The 19,028-nt window shown below is 39.2% G+C and overlaps 1 protein-coding gene across 2 annotated transcripts in view; it reads right to left on the bottom strand.

Annotated features, from left to right (window-relative positions):
* Positions 1 to 19,028, bottom strand: part of STOX2 (storkhead box 2) — a 104,866-nt gene that overhangs the window by 20,059 nt on the left and 65,779 nt on the right. For both annotated transcript variants that reach the window (XM_035111718.2, XM_035111719.2), the window contains 2 exons: positions 10,601 to 10,753; positions 487 to 2,758 (listed from right to left, as the gene is read on the bottom strand). In XM_035111718.2, coding sequence (XP_034967609.2) covers positions 487 to 2,758; positions 10,601 to 10,753 — 2,425 coding nt within the window. The remainder of the gene's footprint in view (positions 1 to 486; positions 2,759 to 10,600; positions 10,754 to 19,028) is intronic.

The raw sequence follows: 19,028 nt of genomic DNA, 5'->3' as shown, positions 1-19,028 counted from the left end.
CATATAGGCAAGAATTTCACCACACAGCTGCACCATGTTTGAGTATCTGTATCACATCAATTTTTGCCAAAGCTTAAGGAAAAGTATAAGCAGAGTTTGGCTCTAATGGGTTCATGCTCTCCCTTTTCAGTAGAAAAAGGCTTTCTTTACCACTTGACGGTACGGTGACGAAGTTCATTCAGAAAGAGTTTGGTTACCTTTGTGAGCTTAAAGGTATTGATTATTTAGCAGAATAATACTGACCTAGTCATCCTCTGAAATAATCACAATTATCCCCAGTTGTGTAAACAACCTCACAAATGTCTGGTGGCTGCCTAACTTGGGAAGAGTAACCAACCAGCCAGCATAAAGTTAGCAGAGAAAACCTGTTATAAAATGCTATCATCGAATAATAGCCCAGCCTCGTAATACTTAATGCATACGTAGGACACGGTAATTTAAGATTAAAATGTTACAGGTTTTGGTAAATGAATGTTAAGATCTTACCGTGGCGAATTGAACCCACTATCGACGGTGATGCTGCTGCTGTCCATGCTGTCCAGTCTTGCTGAATGTGTGGCTCTCTGGTTGTTGCTGTTTTCCGTTTCCTTTGGAGCAAGGAGGGTCAGATTCTTCTCAAACTTCCTTTGCAGGTCTCTTTCTTTTTCCCGCTCAAGAAGCCACTGCATAGTGCCCACATCATCCCGGTTCTTTTCTTCTTCAGCGTTCTTATTGGTCCCTTCGTCAGAATCGTCATCATCCGATACGTTGTAATAGTCAAAGGATGCCTCTTGGTTCCCGGCTGTTTCTTGCTGTCTCTGTGAAACAGGTATGACTTGTGTTACTGAGGTTACCATAGCTTGCTCGAGTTTGTCGCATCTGCCTGGCAATGCATCAGAAGGTGTCTTTTGATGAGGTTTTAGTAGTGGCACACCAGGCTTGTGAAAACTGTTCACAGACAGAGTACTGTGGAGAGGCTTAAAAAGTGTGTCTTTACTAAATATTTCTTTCCTCTTATCAAGGCTACTAGATTCCGTGTTGTGGTGTTGAACCAGTCGGCCATTTGCAATCACTTCGGGGGTTTGGCTAGTTGCAACTGGTCCACCACTGCTGTTTGGCCCTTTAGGCGACTCCTCTTTGTGCACCCCAGACTCTCTGGCTATGTGCTGAGACTGCCTTTCCGAGGGAGACACTTTTTTAATGCTTTCTGTCAAAATCACTGTGTCGTGGTCTTCTTTATTTTTCCCCAAAGGTGAAGGAGCAGTAAGTACAGTTTCACTAGAAGTGTTGCACTGAAAATAATCATCAATTGCTGATTTCGTTGTACAGGAGTTGAGCTCATTGTACGGGGGCAAATTCTCGGCTGGCTTGCTTTGTTCCAAGAGGCTACAGGAAATGGGAGTTTCTGAATTGCCACCAGTCTTTTCAGGTTTAACTACTTCTTTGTAGTTTACAGATGACATAAGAGCCCTTTGATGACTGAGTGATTGAGAAGGCCTTAAGGTGCTATCGTCAATGTACGTTTGGCTGGTTGTTTGGTCATCTTGACTGCAAGCTTCAGCTATGTCTTCAGGTGTACCTAAAGAAGGAGCACCCAGAGGTCCTTTGGAGTTATCCATCGATCGAGACCGCTCCTTGGCTTTATGAGACCTCTCATTCCTTGATCTTCGGTCCTGCGTATGGCTGTGGCTTCGATGGACCTTAGAATGGGAGCTTCCCCTTGAAGGTTCAGGAAAAGGCATTTCAGTTCTCCTTTTGGCTAGTTCACCAGATACATCCCATTCAGGTGTCATAGGAAAGTGAGATTCAAGAACGTTAGGGCTGCTGTGCATAATAAAATTGTCCCTCTTGTGTTCTATTATGAAACAGCCTTCCCGTGGGGACCTTGTGAGGGGATCATAGAAATCATACTCTCTTTCACCCGGAACATCCAAATGGGAACCCTCTGAAGGATCTCCTTTAGAGACCCAAGTTTTGCTATGTGACCGAGATTTCCCATGAGACTTCCTATGACTTCTACTCTTTTTGCTTCTCCCACTATGGTGAGCTGAAGATCCAGCTTTGCTTCGTTGAGCTTTTTCTTCTTCAAGTTTCTTCATTAGTGCAGTGTGCCTCATGACATTTTCCACAGTTAGATCTGGGTTAATACGCCTAATAATCTCCATCTCTACCTCCCTCGGTATAGTGGTAGGGGTATCTTCATCCCTCAAAGGCCATTCTTCTGGAGGAAACTGGGCAGAAAAGTTGGCCAGCTGTTTTGTCTTGTCCTTTTTGAAGCTTAGTCGAAACAATTTTAGCCCAAATTTCTTAGACTGCTTTTCTCCATCCTTAGGCTTTGTAAGTGTCTCTGTTTTATACGAAAAATTTACAGTACTTTTACTTTTTTCAGTGGGTGGCACCTGGCACATGGAAGGGGGGCAGTAGGAGTCCTTGCAGTCTTTTGCCGATTTCCTCTGTAGAGTGGAGGCATGTATGCTGTGCATGTCTTCTCTACAACAATGGCAGGAGTCGCAGTGGTTTTTGGGTAATGTTCGGTCTCTGACGCAGCCCGAGGTGGAAGGCGTTATAGTTCCTTGCTGTGGAGAGGTACACTGAGACCTGTCAGGTATCCTCTCATCCAGATGGTACCATTTACTGTTAGTTCTTATAAGGGATGGTGTTATAAAATAAGTCTGTGGGGTCACAATGAAGTAGCCATCTGGTGTTGGGTATATTTTCCTCTCCCGTACCAGCATGTTTAAGGTATGACGAAGGATTTCTGGACTTGGCGTTGGAACACCTGAAACAACAGCAAAATGTATTTATGAGTTCTTTTTAACCCTTCCCAAAGCATGCAGATCCTTGACATGTTCTCAAAGATAGTTTCTGCTGAGCAAGCAAAACTTGGTCGAGCATCCTCCAGCATGTTTGCTTTTAAGCTATCTCTTGCACTTGAGGTCTCTAAATTATTAACTAAAAAGGGAAAGCACTAGCAGAATGTGAAAAAATTCCCTTATTTATTTTCAAAGTGTTGGTGAACCTTAAGGTTCAAAGTTACACCTCTACACCAAGCCCCAAACTTGATTAATAAATTTATCAATAGCTTGATAAATATTTAAATCCTAATTAGCCAAGTTTATTGCATATAACACAAAAACAAGGCAAGAATAAAATGCTGTTTTTGGTATCTGCACATGTATTTAAATAAAGAAATCATATCAGAAAATTAGTAACAAATGCCGGGGGTAGGGAAATACACCTTAAAGAAGCAGATCAACATTTCCCTGATTATATCATAAACTATTATCTTAAGAAAACTGAAGGTGCAGAATTCAATCTAAAAGAGTCATTTCAATATCAGGAGAAAGTCAGATTATGTCAAATTTTTCACACAATACACAGATGGCATTAGATTTTGAACTTGAGGTAAAGCTAACTCTAAGACCAATTCAGAAATGCAACAGGTTGAGTAGAGAGGTTTTATGCAAAAGCTAGATGAATAAAAAAGCTTCACAGTGAATATTCAGTATGAAGATGACAAGCAAAGCGTCTTAAAGAGATCGTTCATTTCCATCCCATATGAGTGAATATGCAACCCAAGAAACTGTGCAGCTGCAACATAAGATGCTACCCAAATTACTGTATGTACATGAATCTAATGCGCCATCAAATCTAATTCACACCTCAAATTTCAAAACCCTGAAACTAAAAAAGGTTTTGCTGGCGAATGTAAATGTGCCATCAAATCTAATGCACACTCTAATTTCTGCAACGTAATTTGGCCAAAAAAGGTGCGCAGTACTGTACATTCAAGTAAATAGGGTAAATTTCTATGCTATTAAAGGCACGTTAACTTTTTAAAGCAAACTTACAAGGCATGAAGAAACCATTAGTTACCAAAGAAGACATAATAGATATAGAATACACTATTGATTTGGAAAGTAAGTTAATGCGGGGGGGGGGGGGGCGGAGAAACGCCCACCAAAACCAAGATTCCAAAATAATCTTACAACAACAAATCAAGCTTGTTTCACCACCCATCCTAAGGCATGTGCTACAGCCATCCCATGCATAATGAAGGCTTTTTAGATCACTTTCCTGCTTATGTCTGAAAAAAGTACAAGAAAAAGTGACATAGTGAGAAAATTTGCTATAAAATGTGTTAGGCTGTGCGAGAATTTTAACACCAACTTAATGTCATCATACAATCATGAGAAGAAATCCAGTTATTTGAAAAAAGAAAGAAAAAACTTTAATACTTTTGGGGGGGGGAATTCAAGCTGTGGAGGCACACTTTAAGTGCATTACTCATTATTCCTTTCTAGATTTAATTTAAACTTAGCACTTTTTGAATTTGTCACCTTTTTCAGTCACTGGAGGACGAATGGAAAAGGTGACAAATTTTAAAAAGAGCTGGAAAGAAAGAACTGGAAGGGCACTTCCTTTTGAATTCGGCATGCCGGAAGTCATGTGGTGAACATGTAGGCAAGGTTTAGGTCAAATGGGGAAGAGGCTCATAGGCTGGGAGTTCTCCACCACTGCGCTATATCATAATGGCTCAAATATGTTAGGATACCATTTCAAAGCCATATTTCTGTACCCTGCAGAAACATCTTCAAAAGGCCTAACAGTACAACAAGAATAAGTAGCATACAGTAATTTAATCGAGCCTCACAATTTATTACAAATGCACAATCCATTTTAGTGCAGTGGCCGGCCAATTCTTCCCCCTATGCACTCTCTTGCCCAATGTGCCACCTTCCGCTGTGTTTTAGAGGAGGGGTTGCTAACCTTTTTGGACCAGCATAAGCACCTTGAGTTTTGAGAAAGGGCTGCAGGCACTGGTCACAAAACAGCAGCCATAAGGGACCTAGCGTAACGAAACGTTAGAGAGAGCACAGTCATTGCTGATTCCTCCTCCCCAAAACCTCAAGCTTACCATGGGAAGTCAGCTATGTCCTGTTGGTACTGATTGGTACCGATTGTGGAGATCACACAAATTGTTTTCTCCCCCACCACTTCAGGAAAAATATACAAGGTAGCTACGTTTGTTTGTTTGTTTGTTTGTTTGTGTGTGTGAGAGAGAGAACACACACACACACAGGCATACATGCCTCTCTCTCTCTCCTCTCTTCTCTCTCTCTCTCTCCTCTCCCTCTCTCTCACACACACACCACTTAAACATCTCTCAGTGTCTCCCACAAACCACACATAAATGCAGACCACATATTCATACCTACCTACCTAACTTTAATGATAACACATCTCCCTTTCACTGACCACACATATATGCATATATGTCCCCCCACAGAGAACTCATACACTTCTCTCTCTGTCTCTCTCCTCCAAGGGCACTTCTCCCTCACATGCATAGGTATCCAAATGATTTTTTTGGTAGGAGGGGAATTTCCAGGGCTACCCCATTCCCCTCCCTACAGGGTTCAAAGTAAAATATTGACAGTCTGGAGCAGGCTAATTTCTCACACAAAGTGAGAAGCTACCTGTACATTCTGCCTCACATCTCATGCTCTAAAAATGTTAGAAATGTGCTCTTAAAAAAGAAAAAGCTGGGAATCTGAGGGTTACAATTATTCAAAACCCCTATTTTAGAGGGTCCTGCAACCCTCTGGAGCAGTACAGGTGGTGTTGCTAGGTACTGTAGGGGCTGGGCAGAATTGGCAAAATTGCTGCCCCCCTTTGCCAGCAGGAACACTTCCCCAGAATTCCACTCAGGAAATACGCTCAGTGGTAAAACCACAGCCTTGATCAAGCCCAGCCTTGATCTTTTATGGTTTTTTCTTATAGGCCAGGTTTTAGGTCTATTAATTTTGTCATAGTAACATTTCAGTAATTTAATGTTAATCAACCTGGATTAAACAGCCCAGCAAGTTAAGTGTTGGCTATTAAAAAATTATATCTATATATCTGAAGGTTTCTCTTCAATACTGGCAAAATAATTAATTCAAATGAACCCTATAACCATTACAGTACATTATATTATACCCATTTTAAGTTAGAGGTTAGGTGCACCCCAAAGATCACACAAAATTCATGTTACTACCATGACTAGCAATCAGATTAGATAAACTTCTATTAAAATATATTTGTATGTCAAGTTTATCTTCAAAAGCTACCTCATTCCTACACTTCACCAGAAAATTCTTTCAATGATAAAAAATAAATAAAACACAGAGGAAACCGGAATTTAAAATACTGCTTGACAGCAGTAGTGTTATTTAAGATTATGTAGTGCTTTAATAATTCAAAAGCAAAATCTGTCTGGACACTGAATCATCAGACATGTACATTTTCCACATCTCAAGAAAGTGTACTGTGCCCTCCACTGAGCTTCCAGACAGAAGATTATGTCTTGTTTGCTGGCCACAAAAGAAGGCTGACCTAAGGTGAACCCAGTTAAATGTAAGACACATTTCAAGCTGCTGTGTGTATATTGGATGCAATTTAGAAAGGAAATGTATAGGAATCCTAGTTTTAGAAAGGGGCCACAATGAAGCATGGCAGCTGTCAGAAAATGACTTCCTCACTTCTCAAGGTAACAACAGCATTAATAGTTATATTGCATTTCAGTTTACTGTGCCTTGACAGCCCCATACATTATGCTAATTTTGTAGCTACCTTGACAGTAAAAATGGCCAAAACGTACCTATGCTTCCTCCAGAATAAGTCTTCCCTTTTGTTGCTGCCTTCTAATGACTGGCACCTATTCAATCTGCCTTCAAACAAATATTGGACATAACTTTACATAAAACGATCTCTTTTAATAAGATAATAGGCATTCACCGTATTTGCCTATTAGGAAGAATTGTTTTATGTTCATCATTATATTCAAGCTCTGCCAAGATATTTGTGAAACCTCTCTCTCCTCTATATATGAGGATAAGCATGACAAGTGGAGGCCAACCTGGCCCTATCCAACAGCCAGAAAAGGAACAGTTGCAGCATCACTGCTTCCTCACTTCCTGCACGAAAGAACACTCTGCTCCAGATGGGAGTGCACAGCTGAAGGGATGTTCTCCTAAGGTTACTGGGAGGCTGCATGCCTTGCTTCATAGGAAGAACATCATGGCAAGGAAGAGAACAGCTTGGCCCCATCCATTGGCCGGTGAAGATGCAGAATACTCAAATGCTTTCTTGCCTTCCTATCTTGCTTTCCTTTTGTATCATGTCTGTTAGATGGTGCATGCCCATAGGCTCACAATCTTATCTTTCAGTAAATAGACAGTACTTTGTAACAACAACAACAACAACAACAACAACAAACAACAACAACAACAACAACAACCACTTAAATGCTTTAGTTAAAGTAGTAGCATGCTCCCTCTCCCTTCTTTTTAAATAAAGCCAACCCTAAGGTATAACAATAAAGGAGGCATGTTCTACTGGAATTGGTGTTTATTCACTATGAATACAGATTTATGAAAAGCAAATTCCAAATACTGTACTACTAAATCTTCTAAAATGATTTTTTTTCCTTGAACTGTTATTGTGGCTTAACAAGGGGTAGAAAAAACCCATCCTTTGCTCATGATATACGAGTTTAAGATGTACAGTGCTTGCAATGTGAGGTTATAAATAATTAGTATACCTTATTTCTGATATAGCCATGACCCAGATTTATACCTGCTCTGTTGCTCAGCAAACTAGGTGGCTATGTTGCAATGTAAAAACCTGCATTGAGGAAGCACATTTTTCTTCTAAGGCTATGGCTTTGAAATTACTCAACCTTAAAGAGTTGTGTAAAAAGCAGTAAAGTAACAGAAGCAGTTTGTTAAGAGCAGCTTTAGATGGGCAACCAGTTTTTGAACCAGATGGGCTGTGGGTTGGTACCGGTTTTCATTAGCAAATGCCAGAGCAGTTATTAGCAATTCTGATGACTATAGGGGTGATCTATTCTTACTTTCAAGTATTTTGAATATCATCCTTGAGTAAAGATTCTGTGGGTGGTTTACATAAAAGGGGGGGAGAGAAACACAACAAAAATTAAAATAATATGAAAGGACTCAGTTATCTCCAGTAATAACATCTGCAATCTGTGATGGAAACAAAATAGCAGTGGTATGAAAATGTTTATGTAACCACCACACACACAAAAGGCCTATAATATGAAACAGTTCTACGAATAATGGGTCCGGTAGCCATAAAAAAAATCTGTCTACCAGCTTCTCACAGGACACTATGGAATATGTTTGCTTGATCTATTCTTATCGTACAGCATCATTTTAATGATTGATTCCAAAGTAGGCCTATTATTCTTTAGCACTATCTCTGTTAACATTATTGCTATTCTTCTTACTCTTGCTATATTTGCAGTGAGGGCCAGACACACATTTGTCTTATAACAAGCCCTTCTGTCCCCCAGGTTTTCTCCATTTCTTACTAGGCAGAAATTAGTTGCCCAACTTAGTTTCTATCAACATGACAACTGGAAATTTCTTATTAACATAACTTTCATTGATTGGCTTTTTACAAGCCCTGTCTTTTTGCCAACTTAGGTAATATTGGCTGATCCACGTCTCCAAAAGAAGTTGGCATCTTCAGGTTTTTAGAAAATGTTAACCCAAAACTCTTACGTGTGTTCATTCTGTCAGGTGTTGGCATGAAACCACATTGTCTAGCTCTAGCTAGTACAAATCCTACCGATATATATATTTTCTTCCTTTTTTATTTTATTTTTAGATATGTATCCTCTCGCTGAACTGGAAACAGGGAATCCACGGGATTGCTTTTCATGTTGATGATATGTTAACTTAAATGTCAGGTGCTGAAATTGTCTTACTTGAAACGGAGTAGAGAAATTTAGTCATTGGAGAGTTTTTTAGATTACAAAATGAGTATACTTTTAAATTTGATATACATACAGACAAGCTGTCAGCTGTGCATGAGCTTCCATGTGCTAGGAACAAAAACCAAGGAAAGAGCCACCAGTTGGAAGAAATTATTTATTAGTTGGGTTAAGTAGGTGGTTTGCCACCTGCATGAATTGGCACTCCCTGTTATTCCACCTGTTCTAGAAGATCTCTATTCACAGACTTTTGTGTAGGTGAGATCAGAGAAGAAAAGAATCAAAAGCACTGTTGCATTTCTGACTATGTCCAGATCTGCTCTTAAAAAGCTGTATCAGCAAGCTCTGCCCACCTAGTTGTGGAAGCTCAACTATTAAATATGGAAAAGAATAAGATGGTGGGGGAGGAGGAGGTCTTGAAAAGCAAAGCTGAATTGAAGGATAGACAGAGAATTTAAATGAGCAGTTACTGTTCACAGAGGGTTGTGCTTTACAGGAAAATACTAAAGAAACCAATGTTTCTAATACTAAAGAAAATACTAAAGAAACCAATCAAATCATTCCACAAAAGTGGAGAACACACCCCTCCAATAATATTATAGGGCAAGAGAAAATTGGACAAATTTAATTTCCCTTTCAGGAGAGTAAAACTTTCGCAAACACTTTCTTTGTAAAATCAAGTTCAATAAAAACACCCAAATTTTGATTGAAAAAGTGAGGTCCTTTGGCATTACCTCAGGAGGGTTAATCCCCAAAAGGAATCTTTAATAATAATAATAATAATAATAATAATAATGTCTGCTGAGAAGCAAGTCATGCTGAGTTCAACGGGGCTTTCCCCCAGGTAAATGCACATAGGATTGTAGCATAAGGGACTGTTGTTAATATGCTAATGGGTTGAGAAATCTCCTTTGGAGGATATTTTCGGCTGATAAGCAAAGTACTGTAAAAGGTAAAGGTAAAGAGACCCCTGGCCATTAAGTCCAGTCGCGGACGACTCTGGGGTTGCACACTCATCTTGCTTTACTGGCTGAGGGAGCCGGCCTTTGTCCTAGGCTCTGGGGTTTAGACCACAGCGCCACCCACGTCCCTCTGTATTGATGTGCATAAATCCAAATTAGCCATTAGAAATATTTTTAATCTCAACTGTCTAGTGGAAGTGTTCCTTTTTTCGGGATTTCATTCTTTTGGCCCTTTCTGTAGCACACCAAGTTGTCATGCAGAAAACATTGAGATATACTAGGCTAGAAAGTAATGTGAACTTTATGTGCCCTCTCCACCGCCTTTCCACCTCCAACATGGATCATTAATTTCACAGTCTTCTGGGAACACTGGCAACTCACCTTATAAATAAAGTCACACGTGAAGACTGATAAAAGAACTCTGCTACAGAATGCAGCTACAATCCTATGCATAGTTACTTCAGAGTAAACCTCACTGAACTAAGTAGGATTTACTTCTGCAAAAACAGGATCAGGCTGCATGTCAAATTCCCAACCCCCACCCCTAAAAAAACAAAATACCCAAGCATTTTTAATTCTCTAATATTTTGAACTCTTTTTAGAAAAGTTGAAGGAAGTATTTGAAACATACTTTAAAATCCACACTCACAGCTATTTAGAAAGAAAATCCTTTCTATGCACATATAATAGAGAATGAAGCTACAGACAAGCCCTGATTCAATATAACAAGAAAAGCAAGTGAAATAACCTGAATATACATCATTTCAAAACAGCAAGCTTGTAAAAGTTTTAAAGGTCATTTGAAATTCTTTGTTTAAAAATAAGGAAAAGAAAATCTGGGTCAATGTGAGCCCAGATACATTAGCATGTATTTTACCTGGGAAACAGGTTGTTAGGTGTTCCATTAGCGCTTCTTGCGTGACTTGTTTTCGTGCTGAGTTCATTGCAGAAATGGCCAAGCAAAGGATTTCCCCAAGTGGGATAAACTGTGATTGACTGATGGGAGACATACTGATGGGCGATACATCACCTGCCAGAGAGAAAATATTTTGCTTAAGTATCCTCAAAGCAAGCTGACTATATAGACACAGATGTTTCCAACCTAGTTTTGGAATAAAACCTAGACAATAGAAGAATAGAGAACATTAAAACAGCAACAGCAGCAGCAGCAGCAGCAGCAGCAGCAACAACAACAACAACCCTAGACTATTTTCACAACAGAATTGACATTATTAAAACATATCAATCCCGAAAGTCTGGTTCAATAGGGGTGGTGGTGAGGGGGTTAAAATGTACAAGGTGACATGAAAGGCTACCCCCCCAAAAAAAATCCTTTAGGAACAGGCAGCCTCCATTTTTTTATATAAAAAAACCCTGCACTCTATCTTTAAGCAGATTGCTCAACAATTCTAAAAAAAACTCTAGCAGAGGGCTAACATTACTTGCTCATTTTACTAGAATGAAACCACAAGTATTGAGAGGACTGTCAGTCAAGAATGAAGAAGCTGACAGAGAAATCTGATGGAAGTTTTTGGCATTTGTACTTGACCTTATTAGGTCGTTTCCCCAATTTTTACCCCTTCATCATCTTCTTTAAAAATCTGTGTAAAATCAGTGAATTTTTAAAAGAGCAATATATATACCACATTGAAAAAAATATGGAACCGTTCCCTGTGATAAGCGATTATAAAGAACAAAAATCCCATATGCATGACGTTTCAAAGTCTGCACTTTACCTACTATTTCAGGCCTAATTCTCATTGAGGTGGTGAATTTGCATCAGCATCACTAGCAGGGGTTCATAAAGGCAACAATTTAATTAGAAATAAGGAGGGGTGGGGGGAAAGGAATGAAGGATTTAAAATGGTAAACCATGAGTACATCTTTCAAGTAATGAGGGGCTCCAAATTTACAAAAATACAAAGGCTAATAAGAGAATTTGTTTTACACACAGTATTGCACTGATTGTAAGTGCAAGGTGCTTTCTTGTTTACTTAAAAGCAATATTAAAGTCGGTTCTTATGAGAAAGGATTTTAGATTCATGCAAATGATTATCTTTGTTTCATTTATCTACACTTCCATATCTCTAGCTGAAGAAGTCATATGCAGCGAAGTGTATACAATTCCCCTGCCTGAAATTGCACATGTGGAACCCATTTTTTAAAAATGAAACCCGCCCATCAGCTGTTTTAGTTGGAGAACAGCCTCCCTTATTGTCCATTTCTGAACAAACATCTGGTTATCAAGAATTTCACCTTCAACACAGGCGCCCATGTGGAGGCCCAGCTGGTCTACATGCTCTCTGATGGATCAGCTGTGCATGGGACAAAATCAAATGCTGCTCTAAATGCACTTAAGCCCAATGATTTCAGGGTGCTTAAAGGTGTCTAACTCTACTAGATTTTGTGTTAAATAGTTGCAGCAACACAACACAGGGTCTTGGGCATGTTACGTAAATACATGAAACAGCCACCAACACACCACTGCACTGGATTGTGGCCACTGCATTCAGTGGTATGACTTAGGATGCAGCTATTATTTTCTACTTATGGTAAATCATTTACCATTACTAGACAAATTGCTTCTGAATGCTTCTGCATACCTGAAAACTCTGCTAATGTTTCCACTCTACACAACTTGTTATAAAGTCAAACTAAACAATGAATAAATATTTACATGGGCCGACTGCCTTTTAAAAGCATAACATAAGCCACTCTTTTTTAATCCTTAAAATATTTTTTAGTTCTTGTTTATCGTGACAGGGGAATTCTCATTTATGTTCACTGCTGACCCAGTTAATACAATAGGCACTCTACAGATGTCTATGTCTATGAGACATTTTGTGGCTCCTCATCTCAAGTATTTTTGTAGAGCTTACAGAGAACCAGTGGCAGCTCCTCTTCACCTCACCTACAGAGGTACTAATTTGCCATGTTTTATCATACTCTTAAAAATAATATTTGCTAACACTTATCTTCTACATTATTTCAGATCAATTTTAAAGTGCATTTTTCTTCTTAATAAAAAGTTCAGTAGCTTATTTCTTCTGAATACCACAACTCTTGCAGGGCATGGAGGCAGAGGGAATCAACCATATGGCTCCCATTAACTTGGGCTGGTGCTCGCTTAAAGCAGCTCTCCTTCAAAATTAAATTACCACAGTCAACTTTCCGATGTTTATGCTCCAAATTAAAGGGCAAGCTGTGGGTGGGTGGGGGGAGTGCTTTTGCAATTTGACTGTCCGGTTTGTTTAAATGCCCAACAACTGGTTTTATCACCACTACTACTAACTGAAAGGAACAACAGTCAACTGAAAAAAGCAAAGCTGTTCCCTGTTACTTTCTTACCATAGTAAGAAAACAACCTGAAAATGGCTACCAGGCAGCATTTGCTTGAGTAGAGAAGATGCTTCTTGCAGATGGCTACATAAAAAACTGCAAAAACCAAAAATTTAATTTAATAAGAAAGCTTTCTAAATGATAAAAAATGATAATAATGAATGGATTCTTAAGGAGAATGTTATTCGAAATATCCAGTTAGATTCTCGGGATATACTTTCCACCCATTTCCTCTAACAGTATTTCTCAAACTTGAACTACAACTCCCATCATCCCTAACTAGCAGGACCAGTGGTCAGTGGATGATGTGAAGCGCAGTCCGACAACAGTCTGGGACTTAAGTTTGAGAAAGACTGCAAGCGTCTCCTATGTCATCCCTCAAGGAAGGGTCCTGTTCAGAACAAATTTAACCACAGAATATAGCTCACAGAATACAGCCCAATTATGCATCATTTCCCCCCAATAAATTTGTTTATAATATAGAATGATTGCATTTGCCTGCAGAGTAATTTGGGTGCTACTATCAGGGGCACACAGTTCTGTTTGTCACAACAGCAAGAGTTTCATTCATGTTGCATCCCATTTATCTTATCCTTTCTTGCTACTGGCAGGACTTTGTGGAAACCGAAGAGATAAGGGGTGATGGAGGACATCTCTATGAGCTCCTTTGGATAACCAAACTATTTGATAAGTGTCCATTAGTCAATTGTTTAGTAATAGTATGAAATACATCAGATGTACCCACTCTATGGAAAAAAATTGATTTGGGGGAAAAGTTTTCATTTCATAGGACAACTCAATACTAAACAGCAACTTGCTTTCTTTCTTTCTCTCTCTCTCTCTCTCAAATGAAATGGGGAAGTCTTATCTCAGTGGTAAAACACATATTTTGGGTGCAAAAAGTTCTAGGTTCAATCATTAGCATGTCAAGGTACAGCTGGGAAAGATTCCTGTCTGAAACCCAGGAGAACCATTAGCAGTCAGAGCACAAAATAGTGAGCAGGATGGACCAGTGCAGTATTTTTAAATAGTCCATAGCTATTTTTTTAAAAAATAATAATAATAATAATATGATAAATGCATTTTCATGTGATATTAAACCGGAAGTATTCATCTTCTAGATTCCTATTAATAACATTACCTTCTTCATTCTAAAGCAAATTAAATTTTTCCTCTTTTTTAAAGATTGGAAGTAGTCATTCCAGAAAGAGCCCAAGCTTTCATAACTGAGGTATACCCTGCATTAGCTCTATAGTGCCATACTATTTTATAATATTTTGGCTGATAAGTTAAAATGGTATCCTGACTTCAAATTAAATTTCACATATCTTCCATTTTTTGGAAATAAATTATTTTTTATATAATGCTACCTTTTGCTCTGTTTTATTAACACTTTGTCAGCTTTTAAAAAATTCATACACTTACAAATAGTCTCCGTTTTCCTTTTTCTTCTCTTCTCTTCCCACCCAAATGTCATTGACATTCCATTCCACCCTTGCCTCCCACTGTCCCTATACATACATCAGCAAAGAAAAGAGAAAGGAAAAACACAAAACAAGCCATCACATAAAAACAAACAGAAGCACAAACCCACACATATCATATATTTGGAACACAGTCCATTTGCTTTGCTTGCAGTTTAAAACTAAAACTATTTGGGAAGTCATTTTAATGCCCTATAACTACTGCTTTCTAAGAATTGAAACATGCAAGATCCTGTTCAAAATGCTATCTCAATTCCAACTGCAGCCCTGCTTTCAATATCCAAATAATATTTGGTCAAAGAAACCTACCAAAGTGTTCTAGAACACCTCAAAATATAAGTTATGCTTGAGACTTTAATTCTGCATTTCTCTCTCAGTTTGCCTTACATTTTTCTAGCTCTACTTTTTGAACTGCATCACTCAAAGTCAACTCTTTCATTATCTTATTAGATTGTTCAAAGTTCCAGCCTTGGGCAACCTGCAACTTTATAGTGGAGCAGCAGATGTTTATATGCTGATTGGCGAGACCTGGATATTGGGTTTTTCTTCCTCCCAAGTCCTGGGAGGTATGAGCCACTACAGGCCACTCTTGAGAGCTCAGCAAGTTTTGGCATGCTCCAGCAGATGCTCCAAGTATCAAATGCCTTCTCCCATGCAGTACTTTTGTTTCACAGCACAGTGTGTACAGCTGCCTCTAGCAATCTTACAGCAAAACAGTGGAAACCTTCTCACAAGGAAGTACCAGAAGACAGGGTTCTTCTTCCACCCAAGTCATTGAAAGAAAGGGCCATTACCAGGCATACCTGAGAGCTTAGGGAGAGCAGGAGCTGTCAAAACACCCACAACCTTGTAAAGTCTATGTTCCAGAACACCCGCATACTACATTTACCTTTAAGTATATGCTACCCTTTACATCAGTGTATCACCTCTTTAGGTCCTTTGAGCAAGGAAAGCTTTTAATTTCCAGTCCATGCTTCCCTTGCGCAAATGACCTAAAGAGGTAATGGTATATATGCCAACCTCATAAATGAGTCCCTTTGAGTTTAATGGGGCTCATTCTTGGGTTATTGAGTGGCAGCTTAGGCTCTGGTTTAGGAGCGGGAATGGGGAAACCAAGGTCTTAAACAGATGTATCTTCACAATCAGGCACGGTGGGATACAGCTGTGGAGAAGCATCAACGATTATACACTCACCAATTTTGTATTATGCCAAGCCCCGTGGCAGCCATTTTGTGAGTGGCGCCCACAGTGCTCTCTCAAAATTTGAGATGTGCCCACTGGTCCAAAAAGAGTGGTGACCCCTGCTCTATAATCCAATCAAAAGCAAACTCAGGTAAATATGCACACATAACACCTGAAAACCTGTTTGAAGACGCACTTCAACTTTACTAATAAAAATAGCAGTTATGCACAATCATTTCCATTGAACACTAATGCTCTGCTCTTCATGCCAAGAACAATGCTGCTGTCAGTTGGCCTCTGGTGACAGCAGAATATTGAAAGTTTCTATGCTGTGTGGAGAGCTCCTACTGCTAGTTAAGTGGCACCCAGCCATTGTTTAGTATCTATTTATTAAATTTATATCCCACCCATCTGCTTGCACTAAGACATGGTTTGGCTTAGGGTATGTGCAAACTAGGTCAGTGGAAGATTAAGACAATAAGCATTTGCATTACAAATTTCAAATTTGCAAGTTATATTCAAAATTATTTTCAAAAAGGGTAGTGATACCATCAGGATAAGACTTTGGGGCAGGGGCCCCAGTTCACACTCAGTGAAGCAGTGTTGGCATACCACATTTTGAAGTAATACACCTTACCATCCAAAGAAGCTAAGACCATTTATTCCAGAGTGCAAAATTAGTAGTATAGTTTTACCTGTCCAAAACAAACTTCTGAAATTTCTATTTATGCTAACATTCCTTCATACATGCTTATCTTAATATAGCTTGTAGAATATGCTGATTGTCTAGGTACAAGATAAACAAAGGCCATTATTGGATTAAAAATATTAGATTAGAAAATTACAGCATTTACTATTTGGGTTTTGTTTTCAACAAGAACCGAAGTATTCTCAACATGCGCTGTTTCAGGTAGAGTGAACAGATGTACAGAACAATGGCTAAAGTTCAATGGAAGGGAAAAGTCACACCCTCAACATCCCTTTTTGCCAGAAATAAATATCCAAAACGATAAAACCCATATTTTAATATATTTTTCCTCACGTTCAACGGCTAGCCAAAACTCCAATGCCATAAATTCACATCTTCTAAGCACATTTTTTTAAAAAGCCTGTATAAAATACAGAGCACGTTCTTCACAAAACCTAAACGAAAGACAAAAAAAGTTTTAAAAGGCTAAAATCATGCTATTCCAAGATTCTAAAAGCAATGTGTTAGTAAAACCACACATGCTAAAATGGAGCAGTCTTTATACCCTTGCAGATATGCTTCCTTCATCTGCATGGAAAACCACACCAGACACAGACAAAAAAAGATACATTATTATTATGAAAACATCTATTTCATAGTATAGATGAAGACCACAGTCCACAGGACTCTCTGAAAGACTGCACTGGACCTGAAAGATGACAAATACACCTTACCTTCAAAATCAGGCTATGATCAAGAAAACATTACCTATAAATTGGTCACAGTTAAAGAATTCAGCAGTGTCTGGACAATTAAGAGTAGATGTCAACTCATCAGACCGCAGAGCACACAAGCAAAATTAAGTTAGCTGGAAAGGACTTTAGGAATGTGGCTCCTCATTCATTAATTTGCTTTACAGTATCTAGTGCAACTCAGCATTTCTAGACCAGTTCTACTTCTACTTTCTGGAATGGAGGCACTCAAAATGATGGGCTGCAATGCCTCAGGATTCTGCCGTGTCATCTTCCGCCTGGATCTCTGCAAAGTGAAGTCATATGAAAGCATTGGCCAACTTCACTCCTCACCACCATACCCAGAATCCTTTGTAAGCTGAAATGAGTAATTGCTCTGGGAAAATGCTATCGCACAGTGTTCCAGGTTTCCCAGAGAAGCGTTTGGAAAACTGCCTAGGTGCACTGTATAACAGAAACAAAACAGTTAAAACCGTGGCCAAAATAACTAAGTAATCACTAATTAGTTACCATTTTAACCCCTAGAGTTTTTGAAGGAGTAGATACACTGTATTAAGATCTAAAACATGTCAAGTGTTAATACTGTAATTCAAATACGCATCAGCTTCTACAATAATAAATTAGATGGCTGGTTCACTTACCAGCTTTTATAATACAACCACAGATTCCTGAACGGTTCTCTTTCAAACGTGGAAAGAGAAACTGCAGTCCACTTGAGCCGTACAGAATTGCGGGAGGCGTGGCTCACTTTTGAGCTTAAGGGTGGCTTAGTATCAAGTCTCCCACCGCCACTGAGCTTATATTGCTTCAGGCAATGGCTGTATTGAGAACTAGACAACAGCAAATCTAGTTCAGCAGTGGGGAACCCTTGGGAGGAAAGCAAAGATGGCCAAATTGAGAAGGGAAGAGGTAACTGATGAGAGCATGTCTGAGCTGTCAGACACGAGGCCATAACTAGCATGGTGCATGGTAACAGCAAAATAACATGGGGTGTGAAACTGATAGAATTCGTTGCAAAGGTTAGACAGACATTAGCTGCTCAAGTCGATCAAGACTAAGTTATAGGATCTCTTCTTGCAAATTGTGGAGTTAAATAATACTGCAAATGAAGCTATGAACCTGGACAATCAGGCAAAGGTAGACATTTTAAAAATGGAGGTGGGGGGGGGGTCCATTGGCTGTGCTTGCCAGAGCTGATGGGAGCTGCAGTTCAGCAACATCTAGAAAGCCAAAGGTCCCCCACTCCTGCCCTAAAGATAGAACTACATCTTTTCAATGGGGTAGTCAGACTAGAAATAAACTACTCCAAGTCTATATAATATCACTAAATATGTCAGAAGCAGAGAAGAACTGCCCTCAGGCTTCACTTTGCAGGACTCACCTGCCGCTGAGGGCCTGAAGGGCCTTGCCTGCCTCCTTCCATCTGGGCAGAGAGGGCTCCCTTTTTGTTTTTTAAATTGCTTTTATTTTTTATCTATGTCATTTTAAATTGTAATTGATATTAATGCTGTATTCTTAGTTTTAAATTTTATGATTTGTATGTGAAAATTGTTTTCCATTTGGTTATGTACTTTTGATGTATTTTATTTATTGCTTATGACTTTTGTTACGCTGGTAATTATGTAAATCTTGTCATGTTGTAAGCTGCCTTGAGCATTGTTTTAACTATGGAAAGGCGGCATACAAATAAAATGGTGGTGGTGGTGGTGGTGGTGGTGGTGATTTTAGTGGGTTTATGTACTTGGGGGTAACAAATGCCCCATTGAGAAACATATTTGTGGGAAATTGTATGGGCAGATTAGAGGGGAGAACATGGTTTGGGAGAACAGCAGGCATTAAAATGGCTATACTGCCAAAGCA

This window comes from Zootoca vivipara, chromosome 9 (assembly GCF_963506605.1).
Source record: "Zootoca vivipara chromosome 9, rZooViv1.1, whole genome shotgun sequence".
NCBI classification, from domain to species: Eukaryota; Metazoa; Chordata; class Lepidosauria; order Squamata; family Lacertidae; genus Zootoca; species Zootoca vivipara.
Note: the sequence above shows the minus strand (reverse complement) of the source record. Positions and strands in the feature narration are given on the sequence as shown.